Source organism: Pseudopodoces humilis, chromosome 6 (assembly GCF_049639895.1).
Source record: "Pseudopodoces humilis isolate 2021_Gansu_Grassland_sample_001 chromosome 6, ASM4963989v1, whole genome shotgun sequence".
Classification (NCBI taxonomy): Eukaryota; Metazoa; Chordata; class Aves; order Passeriformes; family Paridae; genus Pseudopodoces; species Pseudopodoces humilis.
Window position 1 is genome coordinate 56,290,992 of NC_142205.1, and position 27,635 is coordinate 56,318,626.

At 41.7% G+C, this 27,635-nt stretch overlaps 2 protein-coding genes across 9 annotated transcripts in view; both read left to right on the forward strand.

Moving 5' to 3' along the window:
- Positions 1–13,930, forward strand: part of PTPN13 (protein tyrosine phosphatase non-receptor type 13) — a 111,292-nt gene extending 97,362 nt beyond the window's left edge. For 6 of the 7 annotated variants that reach the window (XM_088056323.1, XM_014254811.2, XM_088056324.1 and 3 more), the window contains 15 exons: positions 49–220; positions 322–532; positions 1,607–1,677; positions 2,311–2,372; positions 3,045–3,201; positions 3,528–3,704; positions 5,022–5,104; positions 6,346–6,401; positions 7,484–7,587; positions 8,683–8,831; positions 9,430–9,520; positions 10,191–10,528; positions 11,059–11,274; positions 12,025–12,087; positions 13,084–13,930. In XM_088056323.1, the coding sequence (XP_087912449.1) occupies positions 49–220; positions 322–532; positions 1,607–1,677; positions 2,311–2,372; positions 3,045–3,201; positions 3,528–3,704; positions 5,022–5,104; positions 6,346–6,401; positions 7,484–7,587; positions 8,683–8,831; positions 9,430–9,520; positions 10,191–10,528; positions 11,059–11,274; positions 12,025–12,087; positions 13,084–13,164 (2,031 nt within the window). In that variant the 3' untranslated portion in view covers positions 13,165–13,930. The remainder of the gene's footprint in view (positions 1–48; positions 221–321; positions 533–1,606; positions 1,678–2,310; positions 2,373–3,044; positions 3,202–3,527; positions 3,705–5,021; positions 5,105–6,345; positions 6,402–7,483; positions 7,588–8,682; positions 8,832–9,429; positions 9,521–10,190; positions 10,529–11,058; positions 11,275–12,024; positions 12,088–13,083) is intronic. The other variant, XM_014254812.2, reaches the window with a different exon arrangement.
- Positions 13,931–27,384: 13,454 nt separating this feature from the next.
- The window catches only part of AFF1 (ALF transcription elongation factor 1), a 75,533-nt gene continuing 75,282 nt past the window's right edge, over positions 27,385–27,635 (forward strand). For both annotated transcript variants that reach the window (XM_014254797.2, XM_014254796.2), the window contains exon 1: positions 27,385–27,545. In XM_014254797.2, coding sequence (XP_014110272.2) covers positions 27,529–27,545 — 17 coding nt within the window. In that variant the 5' untranslated portion in view covers positions 27,385–27,528. The remainder of the gene's footprint in view (positions 27,546–27,635) is intronic.

Sequence of the window (27,635 nt, forward strand, 5' to 3'; positions counted from 1 at the left end):
CTTACTTGGGACATAACAAGGACACCTGTGTTGCTTTCGTTGTTGCAGGTTAATGACATCGATGTCACTAACATGAGCCATACTGATGCAGTCAACTTTCTCCGAGCTGCCCCAAGGACTGTCAGATTAGTGCTAGGGCGTGTTCTGGAGTTACCAAAGATGCCAGTGTTGCCTCATTTGCTGCCTGACATTACACTAATGTGCCATAAGGAGGAGCTAGGTAACATGGAATTAATCTGCTTTTTGCCCTAAAGAAAATCTCCCCTCTCAGCTACAAAGAAACCTTGATTTTTATTGTTTTCCTCTTCTTTCCCTATGAAGGTTTGTCGTTATCAGGAGGCCATGACAGCCTTTATCAAGTTGTGTATATTAGTGACATTCTCCCCAAATCAGTTGCTGCCAGAGAGGAGAGTCTGCATGTACTAGATATTATCCATTACATTAATGGAGTAAGCACACAAGGAATGACTCTGAAAGAAGCCAAAAGAATGCTGGAAACTTACCTTCCAACAGTGGTGCTCAAAGCAACCAGGTGTGTTCTGGAAGCAAATGCTTCCCGGTGCTTTTTTGTTTTCTTGCATGATTGTATGAGTGTATGTATGAGTATATGAGTAAAACCTGTTCCTGGTATGACAGGAAATTCACCACACGTTACTGAGGACTGACTCCACAGAAAGGGTCTGTAAATTCACAGCTTTTTTGGTGCTGCAGTGGAGCACAGGGGTATGTGGTACTTGCTGTGCTTTGTGCTTCTTGGGAACACAAGGCTGTGTCCAGCTGTGAGCTACAAGCGTTCAAATAGACCCCATGCAATCCAGGAGGAATTAGTCAGAGACCTGCTGTGGCATTTGGATGCTCACAGGTCCATGAGGATGGATGGGATTCATCCAAGGATATGAAAGGAGCTGGCAGGAGAGCTCACCAAGCTGCTCTCCATTATTTGTCATCAGTCCTGGCTCACTGGGGAGGTCCCAGGTGACTGCAGGTTGACCAGTGTGACACCCATCTGCAAGAAGGGCTGGAAGGAGAATCCAGGGAACTACATGCCTGCCAGCCTGTCCTCAATGCTAGGGAAGGTCACGGAACAGATCACCTCTAGTGTGACCACACAGCATGTACAGGACAAGGGGCTCAGGCCCAGCCAGGTGGGGTTCAGGAAAGGCAGGTCCTGCCTGGCCCTCATGACCTGGCTTTCATGACTGGGTTTCCCATCTGGTGGATAAGAGAAAGACTGTGGATGTGTCTACTGGATTTAGTGAAGTCTTTGATACTGTCTCCCACAGCATCCTCCTGGTGAAGCTGGCAGCCTGTGGCTTGGAGAGATGCTCTTCACTGGGTTAAAAACTGTCTGGAGTGGGAGAGCAATAGTGAATGGTGCTAGTGGGGTTTCCCCAAGGATCAGTATTGGGGCCAGTCCAGTTTAATTTCTTTATTGATCATTTGGAAGAGGTTATTGGACGTGTCCTCACTCAGTTTGCAAATGACACCAAGTTGGTTGGGAATGATTAGAAGTTTTACCAGTAGTACAGTTTTCTTCAATATCTGATGATTACAGTGATTTACTTATTTTTTTAATAAATATTCTTGTAAATATTTTTTTTCACAGAGATGGTCATGCAGTGTTCCCGAAACACAAAAGCTCTGAGAACTCAAGTCTGTGGCCAATGAAAGCTAATGGTAAGATTTGTGTGCTTACTCACAGCAAGTGAAGTTTATAAAGTTATATGAAGTTTATAAAAATAAAGGAACTGATATGGGTTGTAAGATACTATCCTTGTCCAGCTTATTGTGACCAGCTCCAACAGGACTTTGCTTATCTTTCCTCTACAAGCTCCATGAAAAGAAATTCAGCAATAGTGTCTTTATGCTGTCATTCCTTGTGTAGTTTAGAAATTCCCTCTAATATAGAGCAGAAGGGTTCCTTTGAAGAAGGACTCAGATGTCAGATAATATTAAAAAATAAAGTGGTCAATGATGGGTGTTTGTTTGATTGTATCTTCTACGTTTTGAGGAAAAGGGAATCAACACTGTTCTCTAAGGTGCATGTTTCCACTGTAAGTTGTTAAACTATTTATCAACATTTCTCTTTGCTTTGCGTTAATTGCTTGTATTAGCATTCATGCTTTCTGATCCCATTAAATAGAACGTTCAAAAAGCCATCATATGAAGTGTAGTCATTCAGATGGAAGTTTGGCAATGCACAGAAACCAGGGAGAAATGCTACTCATGTGCTTATTTTATAAAAATAATTAATGGGGGATAATTTAATTTCAGATAAAAAGTTGTTGTTATTTCCCTGTTTTTGTTTAGGTTGCTCCTGTGGTGATCCCTGTGATAAAACAGAAAAGTCAACTGATGCCTATGGGCCCAAGGTAAATGCTTCTCTCTTGTGCTTGTTACCATTAACCAGAGAAAAGAATACTCTTCAAACACTTTTAAAACTAAATAAAATGAAATAATCTGTTGATCAAAGTATATAAACCCACTATTATCAATTGACATGAATAAGCAGTGATCATAGTAAATGTTTTTTTAATTGGTCTGCTCTTTCTTTGGCACTGCCTTGTTGATATTATTGTTGATAAATTGTCTTATGAGAAGGATGCAAGGCTATCAACCAGAATACTCCATTCAGCCCACAGTTTCTGCAGTTATTATATTATTTCATATTATATTCACTAGGTGGTTTTCTTTCTTTTTTCCCTTTAGTTTTTCCTTAGAAATGCTGTGTTGTGGGACCAAAAGTTCTGAAGCTTGCATACATTTTGTAGGGGTTATAATAATGTTAACTACTACTATATGTTCTCTTGTAGAAGCTGCTGCTTCATCAGCATGTGGGGTTTTTTTTCTTAGTTGCTTTAATTTTTATTTTATTTGCTCTTGCATGTGTAACTTCCCATCCATTACCCAGGTATCTCAGATGATATGCATAGAGGTTTTATTTATTGCTGAGGAGAGATGAGAACTTTTTAGTGGTTTTTTTCTGCTTCAACAAACTGCCAGGCTCTTTGAGAGTTAATTTGTACTGTTCTTTGTTTCCTCAGGTCAATGGCAATGGCATCCTAGGACCTTCTCAGGGAAATACCGAAAACGATATCCATCACACGAAAGCACTAATGAACCTCTCAGAGGCAGAAGATGCACCTTCCCTTGGTTTCACCAATCAGATGTCAGATTTTCCTAAACACATTGACAAATCAGGTAAGAGGAGGTGAGATGGGGACTGCATTATTCTGTCTTTATTGTACCAGTGCAAGAGAATCATGGCATGTTTGAATACGCTGAAATAAGTAAATGTGAGGCTGGCAGTCGCTTTTAGAAGGTCATTTCCAAGCCTTGTGCTTTGCTTTATAGGACTTAGTTGATGCTGAAAGTAGATTTACAGAAATTGGATTTTCTGTTAGAGAGAAATAAAGGAAGGCCATGCTAACAGCTAGAAATAATGTCTTGTGTCTACCCCTTTAAATTAGTTATCCCAAACTATTCTATATTGGGAAAACTTGTCATTTTGCACTATTTGTCTTCAGGAGCAGAGTTTCCAGATGATGAGTATTATGATGAGGATGACCACAATGAAGTTGTCCAGTATCTGTTGGATGTTGTAGATGAAGAAGCCCAGAACCTCTTAAATCAGAATAATGTGACTTCAGAGGCTCAGAGTCTTCTACATCTCAAGAAGGCTGCATCAGAAAATCACCTGCCAGGTAACATGAGCCATTAGAAAAGAACATCACTGACAATAAACACTTTGAAACAAGGTGCCAAGTAAGCAGTTGATTTGTCAGCCGGGAGAGTTGATTGACTTTGATTTGATCTGTGAACTGCAAGTTTCCCAAGTTGAATGCAGACAAATAGTTGCTGATTACCATGAATTTGAGATGCAATGTAGTAAGTGCAGTTCTAATTTGAAAAATCTGAATTTTGCTATAAGTAATCTGGGAAAATTATTCCTATTCTAGAGTTGTCTCTTGAGTGAAATTCCTATTGTTTAGGTACCTGGTCCTGCAGCTGCAGTCATGTTAGCATGCTGAAGCATTTCAGCATTTCATTTATTTCAGATTGCGCAACTTGGAAATGTGTTGAGATCTCTTAAAAGCCAAACAATTTAACAACCTGCTTTGTCTCTTTTAGAAAGACTGGCTCTTTTTCAGTACCACCTTCTGATTGTACACTTTTCCTTCTTTCCATCTCCTCAGTTTTACTTGTTATTAACTCAAATGTAATGAAGAGTAGGATTTGTAGTTCCTTCGTGGTGTCACACCATGTATACATGCTCCAAAAATTCAAGCAAGATACTTGCTACTTCTGTAGAGATTCCTTTTAAAACTCAAGATACACCCACCAAAATCATAATTATTACAGGTCATGACTTCAAGATCTTTGGATTATTGTCGTTGGTCATTGCAATTAGAAGTTAGGGATCACTGAGGTTCTGGCTGGGCAAGGACATCAGCTGAGGAATATAATTGGAGCTCCAGTACTTCCAAATTCCTGTAGGCTGTCCTTTGTGACTGAAGATGAATTGAATCCATAGGGTATGGCAGCAGAGTGCTTCCATAGCAGACAGATACAAGTCAGATTTTTTCTCTGGCATGTGCTATTTACATTTTGTTAATACACAGAGTAAGTAGAATCCTGGTTTGGATCTACTGCTCGTCTAAATCTAACTGAACTGAAGAAAAAACATTGGCATTCATTGGAATGTGATAACTTAGCTGCAGCCTGTGCACCAGTTATGCTGTGACACAGATATTCTGTGCAAACAACCTCACATATCATAGCAGCTGTTCCAGTTATAAAATAAAGAAACCTAAAGTCTGATTATTCTGTACAGTAAGAGCTCTTTTCCAACACACTGGTATCAAGGGGACTTAAAAAGTGTTTCTTGGTTTTTCTGGCATCTGTATTCCCTGTCTAGTGCCAGACAGGTGGAACAGGATTCACATCTGAGAAAGGGTGGCTCCTGGGCATTTTCTGGTATGTTTATCTTATGTTTATGTTACCCTGATTTTCCTGTTCAGTAGAGATGAATGGAAGGGTGACAGAAGATAAGTCTGAGGACACAGACTGTGATGGGTCATCTTTACCTGAAGATTTTTCAGAGGTAGGATGGCAAGAAGCTGGCAGATGCTCTTTCAATTCTTTTCTTTGTTGGCATAGAACTGGTGGAAATAACATGGCATGTTCTTTAAATGAGAACATTACTGTAGGTAGTAGCTTTAAATGGCATATAAACACTTACTTTAAATAGCACTTGATTATCATAAATTACCTATATAAGAGAACAAAGCATATAGTTATTTTACACTATCATATGAAGTCCATCAGCTTCTTTTTCAAAAATAAGTTATTATATTATTTCATATTATGAAATGGGTGGTAATAAACTACCTTGTTAATGTTACTTCAGCTGTTTAATCTAAAATATTTCAGTGACTTCTGCTCAAAGAAGGGAAGCAGTCAGAGTGAAAATTTAATGCTGTGTAGACTTCACTGTGTCCAAAATGTGGATTTGAAATTTCTTTTCCTGCTGCTGGAATATCTTGCTAGGATAAGTTCATTAGCTTGAATAACTTCTATATGTGGTTTACTCTCTGTTATTGTGTGTCCTGTTTTACATCAGCACTGGATGCCTGGGTTTTGTCTCTTGTTTCAAATCAGCAGAACTCTGTCTCTCCAGTGCATCCTGGTTTTTGCAGCTTTCTGTCCAGTTAGTGGGGCTGAAAATCAAATCAGGAATCTGGCTCTGTGTCAATGTGCTCTAGGGAGAGCTACAAGTAAAATTGTCCTGGGATGGCAGTGGAAAAGCAAAAAGAAAGCATAAATGATTTTGTAGAATTTTTCCTGAAAGAGGGATGGAAATGCCTTCCTCTGTGCTGAGTCTTCATTGTCTGTTCAGGAAGGTGTGAATGAATAAATGTGTCATTTAGAAGTAGTGCCTTGTTATGTTACACGTCCACAGTATAGGAACTGTGGCTTGGCAGTTCTGAGGCAGAAGTTTTCACTATCAAGCTTACTTCATAAAGGGTTTCTAAGTATTAGAAACAAAAAAAAGCCAACTGGGGAAAACTTAGGTGACTCTACTGCTGCTGTGAGTCAGGAATGATTTTAATATAGCTTTTTGGCCTTGTTACAGTAGAGTATCTTTCCAAGTGCTCAGTGTTCTCGTCCTCTGTTATTTTGGGTTAATGAGATGTCTAAAAGAGGAAAGTCTTCCATTATGTGCTGCTTTGAACTTAGTACCCTTCAGAAATAGTCCCTGTAATTGTTAATTGTTTAAAATTTGCAGTATGTGAACGTTGCAACTATGTCTTTAAATGTGTTTTGAAATACTATTTCTTCTAGCCAACACCTGTAAATGGTTGTGAAGACTATTGTGAAGTAAAAGCTGTGCCAGAAAGGTAAGATTTATTTTCTGGTGTTGCTTGAAAGCAAACTTGTGAAGTCTGTAAGTCTGAAGTGTAATATGTTAGAATGAGAGAAAAACAAGAACAAAAAACCCAAGAAACCACCCCCAAAACAAACCAAATAAAATATCTGTGCAATGTCTTTGTTGAATTGTTCTCTTGGTCTATTCCTTACTTAAAAAGTTGTAATTTGCCTCAATACTAATCAGCTTTCTGTGATTTATTATGCCCTACTCTTATTTGTTCCTTTGATACATGATTGTAGCAAGTAACTGGACTGTGTTCAGATGGCTCCATATAACATAATTTGCTTTGTGCTAACAACTTGGTACTTGGGTGTGAAGAAAACATCCAAACACTGCTGTCTTCAGTTCAAATCTATACAAGCTTCATTAGTGTTACATCTTCTTGGTTTTAGACCACTGCAAGTCAAATGTAGATTTCCTCTGCTCCATCAGCTCCCATTTGGATGCCTGGGCCTTACTATTTTTTCCATGGAGCACAAAGCATATGCCTGACCAAGTTACTAGCTAGCTGTCCCTTTGAGCCACTTTGGACTTCAGATATTCCCAAGATTGTTTTTCTTAGTGAAATAATTTTAGTCTAAGTGAAATTTCAGTGAAAATTTTTATGTTGTTAAACTTGTGGGAAGTTTGGGGTTGATACTTGGCAGAAGCAGTGACATTATCACCTAAAGTACTTAATACATTCATCAATATCTTCAAAACTAGAAAACTTGGAATTGAAAATAGATACTCAAGTGTAGTGAATTGTATGAGTGGTCCAAATCTGCTATTGGATGCTATTCAGTTGCTTAGCCTTTGAAAAATAATTGCAGTGGTAGTTATTACTAGTGGGGATGTAAAAAAAAAAAAAAAGGGGGGATGGGGGCAAAAAAGTTAGGTTTGTGATATCATTGGTATCATTTCAGTCCAGAAGTAATTGTTAGCTATAAATTACTTTCTGGTGTGGTTTGTTGTTTTTTGTTGTTTGGTTTTTGGTTTTTTTTTGACTAGGTTGCAAATGTGTTGGTTCTAGGTGTTCTTTTCTTACTTTCATACCTTGCCCTCTTATAGATCCCCTCCACAGCCTTCCTTGAGCCAGGCAGATGAGGAGGAAATCACATGGGGAAGCGACGAGCTGCCGATTGAATCAGTCAGCCAGGAACGTGTAAATAAAGGCAAGGACATTTAACATAATCAGTGGAAAAGCTTCAGGGTCACCTTAAATAGACAGAAGTGAATTTTGAGACATCCTGGGTATGTTTTGAGGGTGTCATGGCAGGTATAAGGGGGATTCTAACAGCTCAGCAATGCACTGGGGAGGATCTCTACATCTTTGTGTGGTGTGTGAGAGTTAACAGGAGCAAGTATTGGCAACGTAGTGTCCGTAGTTGTAAAAGAGCTGAGAGCAGCTGAGATACTTTCTTCCTCTGTATCTGTCTCACAAAAGTTGTGACAATAAATATATGTTTGACTGTGATTAGATTGATATGTCATGTGCTTCACGTACCAACTACCCCATGCTCAGATTAGGCGCTACTTGTGTCTTGACTGTCATTCTTTTGGTGTTGCTCAGTGTGGCAGAGTGGAAATCTGTGCAGTTTGATGTGTTTGGCAGAATTTGGTCTTCCCTTTTTTTGAGCTAGCATTAGAAATGTCATTTCTTCAAGTTCATATACAGCAGTCCTTTGCATTCATTGAAAGAAAAAAAGATAATCCATGTGATACTTCAGACTAAGTAGATTTAGGACACTTCTAATTGCAATACCAATTGATTCTTGGTTTATGAATTTTGTTGTGCTTCAGAGAAGCACTGAAGGACTGATGGGAGGCAAGATGTATTGGAAAAAAAAGTCCTTCCAAGTGATAATTGTAAGATATGCTGTATACATGTTGAGTATTAGTGCTAAAAACAAGTCACAGGCTGTAATGTGGAGAGTTCTGAATTCATACCTGTGTGTGTTCATCCATTTGTGTAGGTTATTGTGTGAACTTATATTTAAAATGTACTTGAAGTTTATTTCAATGTATTTATTGGAAGTTCAGGAAAATACGCCCTTTAGTTACTGAAGTCATCAGAGCTGATTTTGTCTTGCTGGTTTTGCTAGTTAATTTGGTTTTGCCCGTCAAACTGAGAGAGCTGTGTGTTCTCTCTGGTGTATGGGGACATTCAAGAGAAAACAGGTAGTGCAGCAGCATGCAAATCCAACTGTGAGCTACAGTTTATGTTTCCCTGGTTTTACCTATTTATTTATATTTATATCTTCTGCTAGATTTCCCCCTAGTGACAAATGAAGAGATCTCTGCACTCCCTACTGTGAATGTGCTCCCTGGAGGCAAATATTCAGGAGCCAAATTGAAGTCAGTGATCAGGATGTTGCGTGGATTGCTGGAACAGGGAGTCCCTTCTAAAGAGATTGAAGTGAGTAACTCTTTGTCCTTTAAAGTCCTTTTTCCCAGTATGAAACAAAAATAGAATGGCTGGATCATCACTGCCTTGAATACCAGAGCTCTTTAATTGGAAGCTAAAAAGAGATGAAAAGACTTAACACCAAAGACTTCTCTCCCTTCTCCCACAAGCTGCTGAAAGATGAGATCAGTTTGAATTCAGTTCATAAGTGTTTTTACATCATTCTTACTTCTGGTAAATTACCAAGTGACTATGATGTAAACAGGCATAGACAAAGGCTGTGAAGCTCAGCTGCTGAATGTGAAACCAGTCTTTCCAAAGGCTTAAGTTAGCCATGTTACATGTTCTCTTTTTTGAGATAAAATATTTACTGGATACTCGGTGGGGTTTGGTTTTGAGTTGGTTGTTTTTTGGAGTTTGGGGATTTTTTTTTTGTTGTTAATTTCATTTTCTTGGCTGTGTAAAAGATTCCTTCCTGTGACTGCATTATTTTCCATATCCACATTAGGATTTGATTTTTAATTATTCTGTTTGTTAATGACTTAATAACATAACCGCTCTTACTACCAATCAGTGCTTTCCTAATGCAAATGTAATTGCTTCTTTACAGAACCTTCAGGAGTTAAAACCTCTGGATCAGTGTTTGATTGGACAAGCAAAGGAGAACAGGAGAAAGAACAGATATAAAAACATACTTCCTTGTAAGTCCTAACTCATTTGAAATTCCCAGTTGATATTCTGTCACAAACCTATATGGTCAGATGGATCGGATCAGAGGTGGGATGGTTTGATTCCTAATCTTAGTAAGGATGAAATTAAAGCAGGCACCTATAAAGCAGTTAAATATCAGTGGAAAATAAACTGCTGTGCTGTGGTAGGTAGGGATGGATGTTCACAGACTTTTCAGTTGTTTCAGTAGATCCCATGTCTTAAATAATGTGTACATGGGGAACCAGACAAGGTTTTTTACTGTTTTACCCATGCAGAATTGACAGACGTGTACTATTGCCAGTGAATTTCCTGCCATAAAATATTCCTGGCATAAAATTCTGCTTGTTCGCTGTTGAGAAGTAAGATCTGACAGATGTTAGTTCTATGTGAGAAAAACTCAACCTCTGCTTTTTAGGGTTGCTGCAGTTCGAATCACTTATCCCACCAGTCTGCTGATTTATATTTCCCCTCCTTTTTCTTTATTGGAAATACCGACTAGTGCCCTAAATTAAGTATTTAAGTGATTTATTTCTTTCAAAGCAAGCTGTGGAAGCATCTGTGGAGATAAGGGCTGTGTGAAAGGCCCAGCACCTGTATTGCATGGAGGTCTGATGATGTGCACACCTAACATGAGTTCTTTCTGTTGTGTGGGGGTTGCAGATGACACCACCAGAGTCCCTCTCGGGGTTGAAGGTGGGTACATCAATGCCAGCTTCATTCGCATGCCCGTGGGGAATGAGGAGTTCGTTTACATCGCGTGCCAAGGACCTCTTCCTACTACTGTAGCAGATTTCTGGCAAATGGTTTGGGAACAAAACTGTACTGTGATTGCCATGATGACTCAGGAGGTCGAGGGAGAAAAGATAAAGTGTCAGCGTTACTGGCCAGATGTGCTCAATAAAACCACCATGATCAATGACAGACTACGCCTTGCTCTTGTGAGACTTCAGCAGCTGAAGGGCTTCATCATCAGAGTGCTGGAGCTCGAAGAGATTCAGGTGAGTGAATCCAATTCTGCATGCTTAGAGTTTTTTCTGAGTGTTGCCATATTTATCCTTATACTTCTGGCTTGCCTGCTTTCACTTGCATTGCCTACATCAAGAGGCAACCCAGGGCTTCTCCTCATTGCCCAGCGATCATTACTGGGCAGCTGTTTTTCATTGCAGCTTGTGCTGCTCTGTAACCTTTATAGGAGAAAGCATTTGGGCCAGGCTGTGATTTCATTACACTAATGAGACTCTAAATTTTGGCTCCCACTGGCCACAGAAACATATGTAGGGATATGAAATTCACTAATAAATTCAGCCTGGCTTATTGACTCCTCTGTGTGATCAGCTCAGTCACCACAGTGAACCTTACACTTTTAAATTACTTACTAGTTATTTCTAGTTTAGCTCTTGTTGTATTGTATTACAAAGCACCTTCACTGGGAAAACCTCTCTGTCCTGAGACTTTTCTTTGGGAACTCAAACTTCTTTCTTTTGATTCTTGCCACATGCCAAATGGCGGTGTTGTTTCTGAACCTCAGACAGGGGAAGTGCGGCACATTTCCCACCTGAACTTCATTGCCTGGCCTGACCACGACACCCCCTCCCAGCCAGACGATCTGCTCACCTTCATCTCCTACATGCGGCACGTGCACAGGTCGGGACCCATCATCACCCACTGCAGCGCCGGCATCGGGAGGTCGGGCACCCTCATCTGTATAGATGTGGTGCTGGGGCTGATCAGCAGAGACCTCGATGTGAGTATCCCCAGGGATGGGCTCCGTGGTGCTTCTGACCTGCAGGAAATGTGTTCCACTGAATCCGTGCAATCTTTTAAAGAGCGTGCCATGCTGTTGTCACGCTGTGTTTCCTTGCTGGTGATCCCAGCTGGGGAGAGCTCTAATATCCAGCGGCCCTTGGGTTAGGGAACTGCAGCAACCGGGTGCCACTTGAAGTATGTTGCAAGGACATGTTCTACCATACTGGACTTCTGGCATGTGGTGTGAGAAAAATGATGTTGCCATGATGGATTGAGCAATCGGTGGAAAGGGTGTGGAAATTAACTTTTCCAGCACAACCAGGGATTGCTTTCTAGGGTGATCCACAGGAGGGTGCTAGCTTCCTTATGTTTATGTCCTTCAGCGGCCTAGGGTAGCAAAACTGTGAATTTCTAGGGAAGATGAGCTATGTCTTGCTTACCTCAGTGGAGTTTCTAAGCACCCTGTGAATGTCTAAAACTCTTTTCTGCACACTTAGCTTAGAGTAAGCAAGAGGGACAGTGTACAGAAAGAACACAAGAGAAGGTGGGGGCGCCTGATGTCAGGCCACATCTGGATTGCCCAGAGACAGCACGTGCTGATTACCTACCACACAGACATAGGGTCTAGTGAATTACTTGTTTCACTACTAATGTACCTAATTCTATTCGCTGGTTTGATGCTGGGGATGCTTCTTTGTTCTGCATGTCTGTCTTTATTGAAGGTTTAACTTGCTGTTCATTTTGGTAGTTTGACATCTCGGACCTGGTGCGCACGATGCGTCTGCAGAGACACGGAATGGTTCAGACAGAGGTGAGTCTGGATTCCCCAGGCATTCACTGAACCATCTGAAGTGCCAGAACTTTGTAATGCACACAGCAATTGCCTTTGTGCACTGTAACGTGCCATTTGTGTCACAAGAATTAAATCAGATGAGCAGCAGGATGTATTTAACATATATAAACTCAAGCTGTTTTTAACATGGTGTATTGTTTTGAAAAAAGAGTGTTTTAAAAAATTGTGAGTTTTCATCTTTAAAACTGTGTGTTTATAGAGGAAATCAGCTAAGCTTTTTTGGATTCAAGTTGCATCATAAACTGAAGAGAAGGCCTAACTGTAGCTGCTGTGAATCACTGATAGTATCAGAGATGTCTTGAGATCTCCTTTGGGGAGATACTGGGAACCAGAAGTTCAATCTTTTAGGAATAATCTGGATCTAGATCTAATTAACTTTAAAGATGGTCATCACGAGGTCTTGTTAAAATACGCACTTTTTCTTTGAGTGGGAAGGAATTGTGAAGTCCTAGTTAAAAACCCTGAAATCAAACCACTAAGCTATCAGCCCCATGCCCATCTCACACCCCAAAACATGTATCACCCCCCCACACCTCTGTCACTGAGATTAAAGTAAAAAGTGGCACTGTCCTCTGAGTTCTGTATTAGTTGGCATTGATGCAAGACCTTGAAATTCACTTGCTGTCTTCATTTCTGCTTACATTAAGTGCCTAATCTCCTTTAGGTGGTTTTGGTGTGAAAGGAGGATAAGTGTCCCATATGAAATAAATCTTTAGTTGGCCGAGTCATATCTGTACTTGCTTTAAGATGAGGTTGTGTATTTTTCCACTGTGGCCCTTTTGTTTGGGCTTTTTGTTGTTCAGGGTATTTTGTTTTCTTTGAGATTTGGTGGTGGCTTTATTATTTAATAATATAATTAGTATTGAAAGCGCTGTGCAACTGTGAAGTGCAAGTGAGAGCACTTAGGTGATGGAGGCATTTTTCACATGCTCTGTAATTTCCTTTTCCTTGCAGGATCAGTACATTTTCTGCTATCAGGTTGTCCTTTATGTCCTGAACTATCTCCAGCACGAAGAGCAACAGAGAGACAAATAAAATACTGAAGGAGAAGTGCATTTAAAATAAGGAAGCAAAGAGGTTGAGAGGCTCTGGAACATTTTATTTGTCCTGCCAATAGTTTTCTAATCTCTTTCTTCAGTTGCTGTCCAATGTCTTTTCTGTAAAGTCTCTCCGTCATTCCAAATAAAGTATATAGTTCTAAGGGAAAGGGATAGCTCACACAATACCACTTTTGTCTTCAGCCCCATGGATGCACATGTGAGATTTTTGTATAACAATATTTAATAAAGCTGCATTTTTTTTTGCAGCTTCCTTAATATGTCATAAAATACTGAAATAAAAATATTTTAATTTAAAAAGAAAAGTAAAGAAGAAAAAAAGTAATCCTATACTACTTCCTGCAGTTCTGCAACTGTTTTTGGGGTATTTGTTTCTTACAGGGTGGGGAAGTGGGAGGGATGAAGCAGTATTTTTATCCTGGCAAACTTTATTACAGACATTTTACTAGTCTCTTCTGAAAGCTTGTTCATGGCACAGAATTTTTTGCCCTTCTGGTACAATTACAGCTATTTTATAGAAGGTATCTTGAAATCAGCATTTAAGCTTTAAGAGATGCCTGTTAGCATAAGGATAGTAGTGAATGTTAACTGTATCACAGTTAATAATGTTTACTTCATAGAATTTCATGTATATATTTATATACTTTTACACAAAAAAAAGCTGAATTATTGAGTGTCTAACCTTATAATTGATTAGACATCTCTACTCTGTAAATAAAAATATACCTAATGTACACTGATCACAGTGGGTCTGGGTATTTTTGTGTCCTTGTGATTTATTTTTCTTGGCCTTCCATGGCATCATTTCTTGTGGTTGCTGCCCTTAAGACTTAAAGGCTGTGCACATTTTAAATTTTCAGTGTCCTTCTCTTCTTGTATCTGTTGGAAAAATCTGGCAGAGCTGTGGGCTCCTTTCTGGAGAGTTTCCACACTACAGTGAACAGAAGAGTTTATTTTCCCTCCCTCCTTGTTTTTCAGCACACCTGGTCATTGAGACCATGTCACTTTTTTGAGGGGATGTGTTTGCGCTGCCACTGCAGTGATCTGCCAACAATGTAACCTACTCTGCTTAGGGCAACCAGGCTTGAGGTTGGAGGCAAGGTACCAGATTCTAAGTAGCTCAGTGGTTTAGTGATACTGTAAACAGTCAAAACTGTTCTGATAGAAAATTTTCATTTTAACCTCTCTGGGAGCCTTGGATGGTGAATAAATGCTGCCATCCAACACATCAGCCTCCAAGTGGTCATTTGAGGGCTTGGGCAAAATTCCTGTCCCAACAATCCTTGCCAGAACTGAAGCCTTTGACTTGTGCTGTCAGGAAGGGTGTAAGAGTGTTGATTTAACAGCATTCTGCATTAAAGTGGTGGAAGTAAGTTCAGAGGCTAGTTATTATTCAAGGTTTTGACTCTTTGAAATAGTAGCCCACAGTGTTCCTGTGTCCCAAAACTGAGGCAATTACAATCATGCCTTGCAATAGCATGACTTAAAAAAGGAAAAGAGACTTTTTCACTTGTCAGTAATACTGTGTATTTTATTCCATCCAGCATAACAGCAAAATTGTGAATTTTTCAGAGCAGCATAGTTTGAGGAAGGAAAATTAATTCTGTGTAGATAGCAGAGGCAAATTGATTTGTCATGTTGGCAGTACACCTATATGAAAGAGCTATAAATTGAAGACAGATTTTCAGGACTACAGTTGTATACAGGCAAAGTAATTAAACACAGCTAGTTAGTACACTGCTGTTGCTTTAACATAAATAGTGAGTTCAGAGGGTTTGGGCATGTCTGGGTTTTAGAAACAAAAGAAAGTGTTATGGTAACCAGACAGAACAGTTAAGGCAGTTAAATTCTTCTTTTAAATGTTTTCAGGTACGTGCCAAACAATGTAGAAGCAGGAACAGATTTTGTATAGCATGCTGCATGGAGCCAAGTGCAGCACAAACCGTTTGCATCAGATTACAGCTTATAGGAAACACGAATCAGTAAAAGATTCCAGATTTTGCTGCTTGTCCTCACAGATATGATGATGATCTGTGGTGTGTTCTACCAAATTTCCTTTTAATGGTTGGCACACAAAAAAGCAGAGAATAACTAACTTGGCCTAACCTCCCTCAGAAAAAGGACAAACACACACGTGTACACAAACAAAAAAGTTAGAGATATGTACAAAAAAAAGAAACACATGCACACACACAAAGCATTCAGGTGTTCCTGAGAAATGGTGAAAGGTGGCATTGGCCTCTTTTGAGAAGTGCTCTGAATTTCTTTGGGTTTTTGTCTCAACACTAAGGAATAGAATATCAAACAAAGATTGAATGCTCTCTAGTCTAACACTTGCTGAGGACACTGGAAGGTTGTCTGTTTTCTGGTAAGCGGGTGGAGCTTCCCCTCTCTGACACCTGATGTGGTCAGTTTGGTTGAAAAAGACCCCACAGCTCAAAAATTACCCCATTACAAAAATTGGATGTGCTTATGCAGTGGGATGGCTTAAACTTGGTTTCTGTGGAAAATCTGGTTGGAAATATGCACCAATGCTCATCTTTTTCTTCAAAAGATTAGATTACTTAAGATACTTATGTCCCCATTTGAAGAAATGAGAAGTAAAATGATTAAGAAGCCTAGTTCCTTGAAAGGAAGATTGCTGTGTGCTTTCTTACTATGCTGACTATATGATTTGCAGAACCAGAAAGTCTTGAGAGGCTTTTTTTTTTTTTTTTTTTTTTAGAACTGGGATGCCTTGCTGAGTAAGCATCCAGGACATGCTGCAGATGAAAGGGATTTTCCTTTACATAGGTATCTGATTTTTAGCAGGAAGTTTACCAGACTAGGGAAAAAACTGATATATAATCCATTATAATTCTAATTAAAGAACTGACCCAGCGTGTTAACCCAAGAGAGAAAGGATCCTTTTGTTTTTCCAGCCAGAATTAGCTGACAGGAGCACAAACGCTTTGCCACATAAGCAGCCCTGTGCCATTAGTAGTTTATCATATCTTTGTTTTCCTTGCTGGTCTTTGCCTCCAGGAGAAGGGCAACAAAGGGATTCCAGTTGCTCCTTGGAAACTGTTTTGAGGGTTCATTACTGTTGTTACTTGAATGCTGCTGAGCAGCCTCTTTCCTTAAAACTGAACTCCTAAACCTACCTGTGTGGGAAAAAAAAAGAACCATCATCTGGGTGGAAGTTTGAATTTCTGACACCCACTGATAGACAAGTCAGGACATTACCTGGGGCAAACATCAAGTGGCTTGTGGATTTTGGCACAGCTGAAGTGGAGAGAATCTGTCTGGTGCTGATGATCGCAAGGGTAAACCCAGGAAAACGTTACCCAGTGTTTAAGCAGCTTCAAGAGGGCATTTTAGCAAGGGCTCTGAATATTAAGGGTGCTCATTCACCAAATATTAATTCAGAGAATGACATTCTCCTGGCTGGGCAAAGTGGCAAATAAATTAATGAATGAGCCAGCTGAGAAGAAAAGTCCAGCTCATCACTGGGAAAGAAAATACTGACCAAAAGTGGCTGTTACAAATTAATGCCTTATTGGATATACTGAACAGACAATGAAGAGCAGACTTACACATACATGATGAGATAACAAGCTCCCATGGCACATGGTTCTGCGTAGTGTTTACTGCAAACTGGAGCACAGCCACTAGGTTGTGGTAATTGGAGGTAAGCTAAACTTCTGGATTCCATCTTTTGGAAAATTCTTTCTGCATTTCCCATTCAATTTCAAGTGACCTGTCCAGTGGAGTATTGACTGATGAAGGTGTTATATTTGACAATGGTGAATCTGTCACATCTTCTGGGCATTGAAGAATTTGTGGAGTGGGATGTTTCACACCAGCCTCTCCCTTGAGAGAGCGATGATGAAAATGACCATTTGTGTCTGAAATTTTGGCCTCTGTAGATCTCTTGCAGAGACACATCTTGGTCCAGTTCCTGTCAGCTTCTGATAAAATTGATAATAGCCATCATGGAAAGTCTTGTATTGCTGTGGACATGAGGACTGAATTTCCACTGTTGCTTTGGGTAAACAAACACACAAAAAGGCAGAACACCGTGTCCTGTGGCTGACATTCAGACCTCAATTTGCACATCACTTCTTGGGCTTAATTACTAGTGTTTTGTGTTGGCCAGCCCAGTGGGCACTGCAGGGAACTTTGCTTCTTAATGAGAAGTTAGGAAAAGGGTGGTTGGTTTTGTTTTAATGAAATGCTGGAAAGATCTTGCTGGCTATGAGAATGTGACTTCAAGGATGAATCATTGGACTGGGAGCTGATTTAATTGCTAATTTCCTCAAGTGGGTTCTAGGAAATAAATTTCATCTTCCTTGTTGTACTGTGATGACCTCCATAGTAAAAAGTTTTCTCTGGTAGGGCTCTAACTGTAACTTCAGTACAATAGCCAGATTACCAAACAAATTATTATCTCTAAACAAGTTAACTTGGTCACAGATGTAGTCTCGTATTCAGTAACAAGAAACTTTGTATGGTCTGTTTTGTCTTCTCATCTCTCTTTAAAGCCAGATTGGATATTTCTGCACTGTCCTCAAGAACAGATACACTGGGATATCTCATTAAAACCTGCTCAAGTTACTGTTCTTTCCTTGAAGTCTTGTCAGAGGTGGAACTCAGAGCTTCAATAAAAGAACTTGATTTTGGTTCCACCTCTAACATTGTTGAGCTTTCAGGACAAGCCTGCTGAAATAGGAGTGTTCTGAGCTTTTGGTGTGTGACACCTCTCTGTCTCCTTGAGGTGAGTGAGGCAAATTTGATGTGCTGAGCAAGCCTGCAGTAGCCTTTTGGAAACTGGACAGGGTTAGAGGATAAAGCAAGAGAGTTCTTGGCTATGCACTGTAGAATGGGGTCACTTTCTCCACAGCTCCTTTGGCACTTGTCAAGTAAATAAATTTTCTCTTGTCAAACATGTGTGGGTTTAAAAATACCCTGGCCTTGAGTGGTAACGTTCTGGGGAGTGCAGCAGAACTTTCCTTGCATTTCATTGTATCTCCTGTGTGTAGCTTGCTGCTGGATTGAGAATGAAGACATCCTATAGAGCATGGTCTCTACAGTTGTGTGTTTCCTGCATTCAAATCTGTCTTTAGATTCTGCTGTGTTCAGAACAATCCTAGTTTGTGACAAGGTTTTTTTTTAAGTCAGTTCTTCTAACAAGAAATAATAATGTCTCAAAGAACAGTGACCTCTGACCTGGTAATTAAAATAACTGGTCTGGGTCATCTTGCATCTAGGAGAAAAATGTTCATTTATGCTAAATCAAATTATAAAGTAAGGTCAAGTCCATTTATCCCCTCAATGTCTTTAACAGGTGCTGAATGCTCTGAAGCAGAGGTGACACTGTCTGGTTCCTCCTAAAGCTGGCTTTCGGTATAATGACACAAAGGCAGCATTCCCAGCTCTTCTATGAAAAGATTATCGTGCTGATGCTACAGGTAACAGGAGAGTGAGTGGTTATCAGGAGGCATTTCCTCAACGGTAGTGTTCCTAGAGCACTGCCAGTCTTCCCATCAGCACAATCTACTCATGTTACCCAGTCCCATAATGGAAATAATTCCCTGAAGCACAGCTACCTGCTTTGCTTTTCTCAGGGAATCATAAAGCACTAGCAAACAAGGTTAGATTTAGGCAGGAGTTATGTGAGCCCTGCAAGGTTGTCCATTCATATGATAATTATTCAGTATTCATCCCCTTTCTGTAACCTGCTTTTTCATGCACAGCTGCATTTTTTCCCAGCAGAGCTTAAATTTTGTTTTGTTTGTTTCAAATCCCTGTATCACCGTAAGCATTCAGCAATGCTGTCTGCTGTGATAAGTCTTTACCATGACTGCTTTGTGCTCCCACCAGCTCAGGCTACTTGTCTCAGGCCTTTTGGTCCCAGGACTTTGGATATAAACTCCTTGTCTAGCAATGTGCAGCCCTGGCACGTTGATGGTTGCTTTAGAAATCAGCATTTTCTCAGCACAGGATTCAACAGAAGCATTTGCCTAAGTGGGATTTGTGTGTCCAGCCAGATGGGTGTACTGCTAGGGAGGGTGGCATTATTTACCTCCAGAACACTTACCTTCTTCACCCCCAAATCACTTTATCTTTTTTCTTTCTCTTTTTATTACTCTCTTGTGAGAGAGACATTATTTACATGTCTTTTGGGTGACCAGTGACTCAATGGTTTATAGCACATAGGGATAATGCAGCTCTCAGAACTTGTTTTGTGAATTTGGGCATGGTATCAGAGGCTCCTAGAGATACAGTAACCTTCTTTTGCACTCCAAGGTTATGGAACAGGGTAGAAAACAAGTGCAACCAAGGAAAACACGTGGATACCTTATCATTCAAGACCTCCTGGCTTCCCTTGCACAATTTATTGTGCAGTCTGACTGTGTCATGTTGTCCAGTTGTCTCATTCACTTTAATTTGTTGAGATTTGCCAGTATTCTTGGCCCTAGGTAAGAACACAAATCAGCACCTGACATGAGAAATTTTTCATATTATGTATGTGGAGATGAAGATGATGTTACATTACAGTTAGTTTTTGTGAAAATTCACCTTTGAGCCCAAAGGAGCTCAGCACAGCTGAAAGAAGTGAAGGAAAGAGGTGAGTTCCACAAAGGGCATTTTAAAATGTTCCCCTTCCTCTGGAACATAAAGTTGCCTCACTCACTGTGTATTAAGCAGCTCATCCAGGAAAGGAATCCAAAAGTGAATTGTGCTGAGCATCATAATTCTAACAAAGTCCTTATGAAGGGTCTAGTCAAAGTGAAATATTTATTTAAAAACATCTTCTATCTAGCTCTTACCTTGGTCTTTCAAGCAGCTTTTGTGACCTTATGCTTGTCCTTGTTGAACTTCATAAGGTTCATGTTAGCCCAAGTAACCCATAATGCCCACTCTTCCAGCCTGTCCAGGTCTTCCTGCAGGGCGAGTCTCCTTTCTGAAGTGCCTGCTTCCCCGCTTGGCAAACCTCATCAGGGTGTACTTGGTCCCATCACGCAGCTCACTTGTGAGGATATTAAACAGTTTTGGGCCCAATATCGATCCCTGTTGGACCCCACTTGTGACAGGTCACCAGCCTGAAGAGGAGCTGTTTACCAGCACCTCCTGGATGTTTCCTGCCAGCCAGTTCCCCACCCACTGCAAGGCCCACTTGTCTAGACCATAATGTGTCCTTTTCCTGAGGAGGAGGCTGTGGGAACCCATATCAAAATCCCTGGAGAATCCAAGTAAACAATGTCTGCCACCCGTCCCACTTGGAATGAGCAGTTCCTTTACCATCATGAAGGTGATCAGCTCTGTCAAGCACGATTTGCCCTTAGTGAATCCATACTGGCTTTTCCCAATCACCTGTTTAATTTTTCTTGTGATAACCCCCAGGAGGATTTCTTCAGTAAATCTCTCAGGAAATGAAACATAACCTGGTTGCAAAGGCATCTGTAACTTGGGGAAATACTTCAGGTTAATAATGCCCACACAACCGCAAATCCGTGGGGCATCAGTGTGGTTGAGAACCTGACTGTCAAAGGCATTTGCCAAACTTGTAGATTGTTTAATGAAACCTAGATTTTACTGCTGGCTGCTCACATGCTTTCTTGCTGTGTTAAGATGAGTTGGCAGCAGAGCAGGCTTCCCCCGCACCCTGTTCAGTCACATGTGTGTGTGCATCTCCATCTGCCTGTGTTGTTACACTGTGAGGTCCGTGCTTTGGCTGAGGAAACCCCTCCTTCTGTGGCTCACAGAATGGTTGTCTGATGGTCCCTCACCTGCTGTTAAAGCCATGACCTAGAGGTCAGCTGCTTCATCTAATCATCAAAGCACCTGTGCTCCTGTTTCATATCAGTTGCCTTAAGTGGGTTGGTTCACGAGGCTTCACATAAAGCTCCCGTAGTCTGGATCCCTGCCAGAAGTCATTTTGCTCCCTCAGGAGCGTGACATGCTGCAAATGAATGCAACAAATTGAAATGTAAACATTTTCTGTCCTATTTCTTCTTGTTGGAGGCTTCGCTTCTGCTGAGGCGATCTTGCACTTAATTAATCAGGACTTCTTTATCATGTTTCCAGGCAGGATTCACTTCTTCCAGTCTTTGTAGAACATGGCTGCGCAGCACGGGCTGGGCCAGACCTCATGACAATGATGTTGATGCCATCAGTTCTGCTCTGCTGTCAACCAAAGACAAGTTTGGGTCAGACGGGATGGTGAGAAATAGGTGGTGGACGTTGTGAGTGAACAGCATTATAGGAGTGAGTTCACCCCCTTTACGTGGACCAAAGCAAGGGGAGGGTTTTTTTTTTGTATTTACTGTGATGAGGCAAAATGGTGCCAGCTCTGTAGTGGCTGAAACTGTCACCTGCTAGGCAGAACTGCTCTTACAGTGACATGAGGAGCTTAATTGCTATAAGATCCTCCCTTCTCTTTCTTCCTTGCTTCCTGAGCATTGTTGCTTTGAGTTTTTATCCAGTGCTACCTTTTAGTCTATAGCTGGTTTTTTCAGTGTTTGTTTTTTCTTTTCTCCCCTTTTCTTGAATGTTGACATTCATCATCCTATTTGGTTGTCTAAAGGGAGGATCCTAACAGCACATTTATTCTTAAAATTGAGCAAAATATCCTAGAGCCAGTAGCAGTACTCTCATTTGTCACACTCTTGGCCAAGCCTGAAATTCTCTTTAGCAGCTGACCCGAAATACAGCATCACTGCTGGGAGAAGGGAAAAATGGATCTCTTGGTTGTCCCTTCCTTAGCTATATACAATCCACATGTTTGGCTTGTATGTTTGGGAATACTGTCAGTGACTGCCAGCTGGACATTCCAGGCTCTCTGCATAGCACATCCCTGAAGATCTCAAGCCAGTGTCCCTCATCCTGTCACAGTTGAGTTCCCTGTGAGGAATGCTGAAAAGCTCAGCAGAAATGCTGGCTTTGGCAGCTGCTGGTCCTTTGAAAAACCTGCCATGGAGCCAACGTCACATGGCAGCTTCCACTGCCTTGCAGCTCCAGACAGGCGATTACCAAATCTATTTTGTTGTTTCTTGACAGTTAAGGCAAAATTCTGCAAAAATTAATTATGATCTACTAATTAGCGTGTGTGGCTCTAAGAGGTCTCTCTGAAACCAAAAGAGGTATTTACAGGAGAATTCCCAGAATTTACAAGCTTTTCCTGAACTCAGCTTCTTGAACTGTGTGTTTGATGCAAAGATTCTGCCTCAGCCTATCAGTATTGGGAATTGTGTGTGGAAAAAGCTGTCAACCTAGTACACATCAAAAATTCAAATGATTTGCTGCCTCGGGTAAGCAATCTGTTCTTTAGTTTCCATCTAACCTTCCTGTTGTGTAGTATTTCACTGAACATAATCATAACTGAATGATGATTTAGGCTGCTTGGGAGAACCTAAGGATTCACACAACTCTGAAAATCTCTGTGGGAGGGTTGGGGGCAAGTATTCTGTATTTTAATTTTGCAGTACAAAATTGTTTTGGAGAGTTGACTTAAAATGGAGATTTCGGATGGAACACACACAAAACCTAAATGCAGGGTGTGCACCCACAGACACACATCGAAGGAGGAAATAAATGTTTAGATTTCATTTTTTGTTCACTGTAGCAATTACTGGAATAACTTGCTGCTTTGGAAACTGAAGATTTTTCATGTTTTCTTGCTTGACTTTCCCTTTTTCCCACTATTGACTCCAAGGAAGCATGTTTTGGGTTGGCCTTTTTGACTGTTGAAACAAAGCTTGGGTGGCATCTATCATGAACAATATGCTCTTTTGGAAAAGAGATGTTAAATATCTGCTTTTTCTCTTCTAGAGAAGCTGACCCAAATTGAGCCTTCATAATGGAATTTACAGGCATGCAGAACAGTGGCAATAACTAGGAATTAATTTGTTGAAATCTTGGCTTCCCAGGTGCTGTGACAAATGTTTTAAACAAAATAATCCCCCCTCAAGGCAAGAATCATAACCACTGAGTGGAAGGAGTTTTAAATCTAGCGTGCTGTCTTTACCAAACAATTGATGTCTTTTGTAAATTGAATCTGTTGAGAAATGATCAGTGCTGGACACTGGGTCTCAGTGGGATCCTTATGCAGATGTACTGCTTAGAGTACAGTGCTTGAAGAAATAAATCTTTGGAATTTTGGACAATGAGGGTTTTACACACATATAACTAGCAAAATTTATTATTCTGTCCCTGCCCAACCCCCCAAGGATAATTTTGATGCCGTTTCCATTTGTTTCTCATTTAGATCTTTACAGCTGCCAGTGTGCTCTACCCTCACACCACCTGCTATCACTCTCCAAATTACATCTAACTTCATTTTTTTTTTTTTGGCAATACATCTACGAGGAACGAGCCCTAACTTGTGAAAGTTCATAGGCATTATGGAACATTTTAAGGCATTCTGAGTGATAAGTGAGTAATGCCAAGTAAGATGATGGAAATTGCTCCTGTTGGTTGCCAAAAGCTAGTAGGGTGTAGCCTCTAGTGCCTGTGAGGTGGTTTCTTTTTAAAATCTATTTTCTTCAATTAAGATATTAAAAGATGAAGGGTTGTTTTCCTCTCTTCCCAGAAAAGTTTGATTCCTAACATCTGTAGAGCAATTACTTGCACAACAGACTGTACCCAAGTTAGTCTTCTTCGTTAAAGTCAACATACCCTTTTGGTTGTATTCTTCCCTACCCCTTTTTTCGGTGTTGTACTCGTCTGTTTCTTTCCTTTGCCCTGCAGCTCCTTTAACCTCACTGAAGCTACACTGTGTGGGTTAGACCCGGTGAAATCCAAGTGCTTTCCAGGATTTGCCCAGTGAGGATGTGTTCCTGGCCGTCAGCTTTGGTTCTGGAAAGTGCTAAGGTTAAGGAGATGCAATAAAACAAGCCTACAGGGAAGTGCTTTGCTGAATCAGGGTTAAGAGGGAGTTTTGCTGCCTCAGCCTTCTTCAGACTCATCATTTCTCATAGCTTCATTTACCTTGTTGAACTGGTTTTTGTGTGTGCTTGCCTGGATGGGTTTTTGAGCTTTGCTCACTTTCCAACTCAACTTTGGAGGCAGGAGTTTGAGGATGAGATTATCCAGCTCCTCCAAATACGTGGAATCCTCAAAACCGTGTGCATTATGGCCGTAGCCCTTGCTTTACAGCACCAACACACACATTTGTAGTGTGGCTGGCTCCTTGCCTACCAGGGGGGAAAGACACAAGAGAATCAAGCCCTTGGCAGGTTTGTGTAGGGTTTGGGATTGCCAAAACACAAGCAATTCTGCAGGTGTGCAGCCTCTGGCTCTCTGTAGAGGTAGCAGAGAGATGCAAGGCAGAAGGGAGCTAACAGCTAGAAGGGCTCAGGGGTCAGGGATTGTTCTACTGGGCTGGGGCAGCAAAGCCTTTATGGAGCACGGTTCTTGCCTCCTGACGTGGTGCAGAAGAGCCCTTTGCAAATGAAAGGCCACCCACAGCTCCCTCAGGCCGGGAAACACAATATCCATTGGACCCTTTTCACCTCCAGATGTGAATGACTCATCAGTGGCAATAAATGGCAGAAGTAAGATGGATTTCTTGTCAACAGAGCTGGGAGAGCATGTTAATGAAAGGACAGCAGTGACTCTTGAAGAGTGAAGGTAAGGGGGTGTGTCTGTTTAAAAACCTGACGCAGTGCAGTGCAATGAGATGTTTTGAACAGCATGGTAAGGGCATGAATTTGACCTATTTCTGTGTATAAACAAATACATGTTTTACTTTACTGCAAATGTATTTCAGGAAAGCTTACTGACCATGTCTTTATTCTAATGATTTTACTATTGCTTGGTATGTATTCCTACTTCATTGGTATTCTATGCTTGATTAATTGTTTCGCAATGCCACAAGCTTCTGGCACTTGTCCCACAAACTTAATAAATTATTATACCTTTATTAGTGTAATGTCATATTCTATTTTTTTCTGGAGTTAAGGGATGCTGCATTCCCCTTCCTGGACCAACACTTGGGTGTGGCCAGCACTGTTAGTGGTGAGCAAAGAGACTACCATCTTTCTTCTACAGGCTCTGCTGTAGATGCTGTAAGTAATTTTTGTGGCAATGTATCATTATCTGTGCCTTATCTGGAAATGATGTTGCATTATGCTTGAAACTTCTCAGTCCTTTTTTGTTTGTTTGTTTGTTGGTTGGTTTGGGGTTTTTGTTGTTGCTGTTGTTGAAATATCCTTCTGGTCAACATGCCCAGATACAGGTAGGTCTATAGGCAGTGAGAGGGGACTGAAAAGAAACATAAGGTACCTACGGCCTGTGCTTTACCACTGATGCCTGAGGTTGGTAGCCTGGCCTTTTCAGGAGTTCACAATTAAGTAGCAATGGCATCCAGGCTGCCTGCACAGCCTGTTTGATTGTTTTTTTGGTTAGATTTACATTTCTGTGAAGTGTTTAAACCACAAGCTTCATCTCTGGCGAATTCCATTCTCATCCAGCGCATAGATAGATATGAATGAATAGATCTTGAAATATTATATGCAGCTTAAATACCAGTTGGAATGATGATCATCTATAGGAAGCTTTTCCTGATAGGTTTTTAAGACAGAGAGCTCAGTAGTGCATTTCTGAGCTTATGATGAGCTGAAGAGTGCAAAGAGTTTATTTTATTGATTTGTTTTGTTTGCGCTTTACTTAGGGGAGACATTTTCCTTCATTTTGCAAGACATCTTACAAAAAGGGAGAAAAGAAGAAAATTATATCCTTCATCAGTGAATAGAAACAGGTGAGAAAAGCTTCAGTCTGCTGATTTTGGAGAAGAAGAGAGAGCAGTCAACAGGTAACAGGACATATTCTGACAGAAAGCTTTCTTTGGAGAAACACTGATCTGTTGGATGCACTTAATTAAGTGCTTTTTAAGGGGGGCAGGTGGAAAACTGCTAAAAACTTTAGGTGAGAGCAAACAAATTTTCTTTCATGGAGAAAGCTCAGCTGTTGTGGAAAATCTAGAGAATATTTTTTTTTTTCCATTATCTTTTGTTCTGCCTGAAAGAGCTGATATGAATTTTATTTAATCTTTGTGGAGATAGCTCAGACACAAGATTCCCATAAAGGTTATCTGAAATAGGAAAACAATCAAGCATAAATTCTTCTCCTGGTATCTGCCAAGTACTTTGACACAAGCTGTGCTTTAAACCAGAAAAGCAGGAGGAACATAAGGTTGTTGCAGTGTTGGTAGAAATCTCAGCCATACTCAGTTGCGGAGAAAAGTTGAAGGGATCTTGGATAAATGTCCTTTTTTGCCTGCTGAATGCTTGGTTAATTCCTAGTTGAAAGCAGTTGCAGGAGTAGTTTGTTTCTACACTTGTGCCAAGAAACACCCAGAGCAAAGGACAGGTATTCCTGCTTTCCGAGTGTGTCTGCAAACCACGGCCAGGACCAGAGCCCAGCAGAAATTGCATAACCAGCTTCACGTGTGCGCAACAAACCTTTCCCCAAAGGTTTCTTAGCCTGCAATTCCCCCTCTGGCTTTAGCAGCGCTCTCAGGACTTCCTTTGCCACATCTGTGCGGACACCTGGGACGCGTGTCTGCAGCTGGGCAGCTCCTTTCCAAGGTTTTCAAACTTCCGAAATTTTGAAAAATTTTGAAAGAGTTGTTGCAGTCTGTTCTTCTAAAAACAAAAAACCTCCCATACAAATAATAATAGTATAAAACAAACAAACAAACAAAACCACCCACACACAAGAAACCCCCCCCCCCCAAATAAAACAGCAACCAACTCAAGCAGACACCGCGGGAGCACCCTCGGGGCCGTGGTGGAGGGCAGGGGCCGGCTGGCGGTGCAGCCCCGGCCCGGCCCGTGCCCTTTGGCCCCGCTGGCCGCAGGCAGCGCCTCAGGCGAGCTCCGGGGCAGGGCACGGCCCTCCCGCCGCCCGCCCGGGCAGAGGCCGGGCCGTACCACGAGCGCTCGGCCGGGCAGGGGGGGGCGGGCGCGGGGCGGGCGCGGGGCCCGCGCTGCCTCAGCTCCCGCCGCCCCGGGCACCGCGCCGACAGCCGGCGGGGCCGCGGCCCCGGCGGACAGCGGCATCCGGCCCCGCCGGCTGCGCGCCGGAGCGGGGCCGTCCCCCAGGGCCGGGGCGGGGCCGGCCCCCCCCCCTGCGGGCGGCCGGGGGAGGGCCGGGCGCCCGGATGTCGATCAAAATGAGCGAGCCCCAGCCCTGCGCCGGCCGCCCGGGCGGGGGGACCCGCGGCGCGGCGGCACCGGGCAGCGGCGGGGAGGCGGCCGGCGCATGGGACGGCGGGCTTTAGCAGCGGGGTAGAGAGAGCCTGGACGGCTGCGGACGGAGCTCATGGATAGAGGACGCTTGGCAGGATAACCCCGCGATGGCTGCCCAGTCGAGGTACGGCACTAAATAACTTCGGTCGCGCCCGATGCATCTCGCCGAGGGCTGGGTTTGTGATGCCCTGGCTCCTGCTCAGGCTCAGTTGGC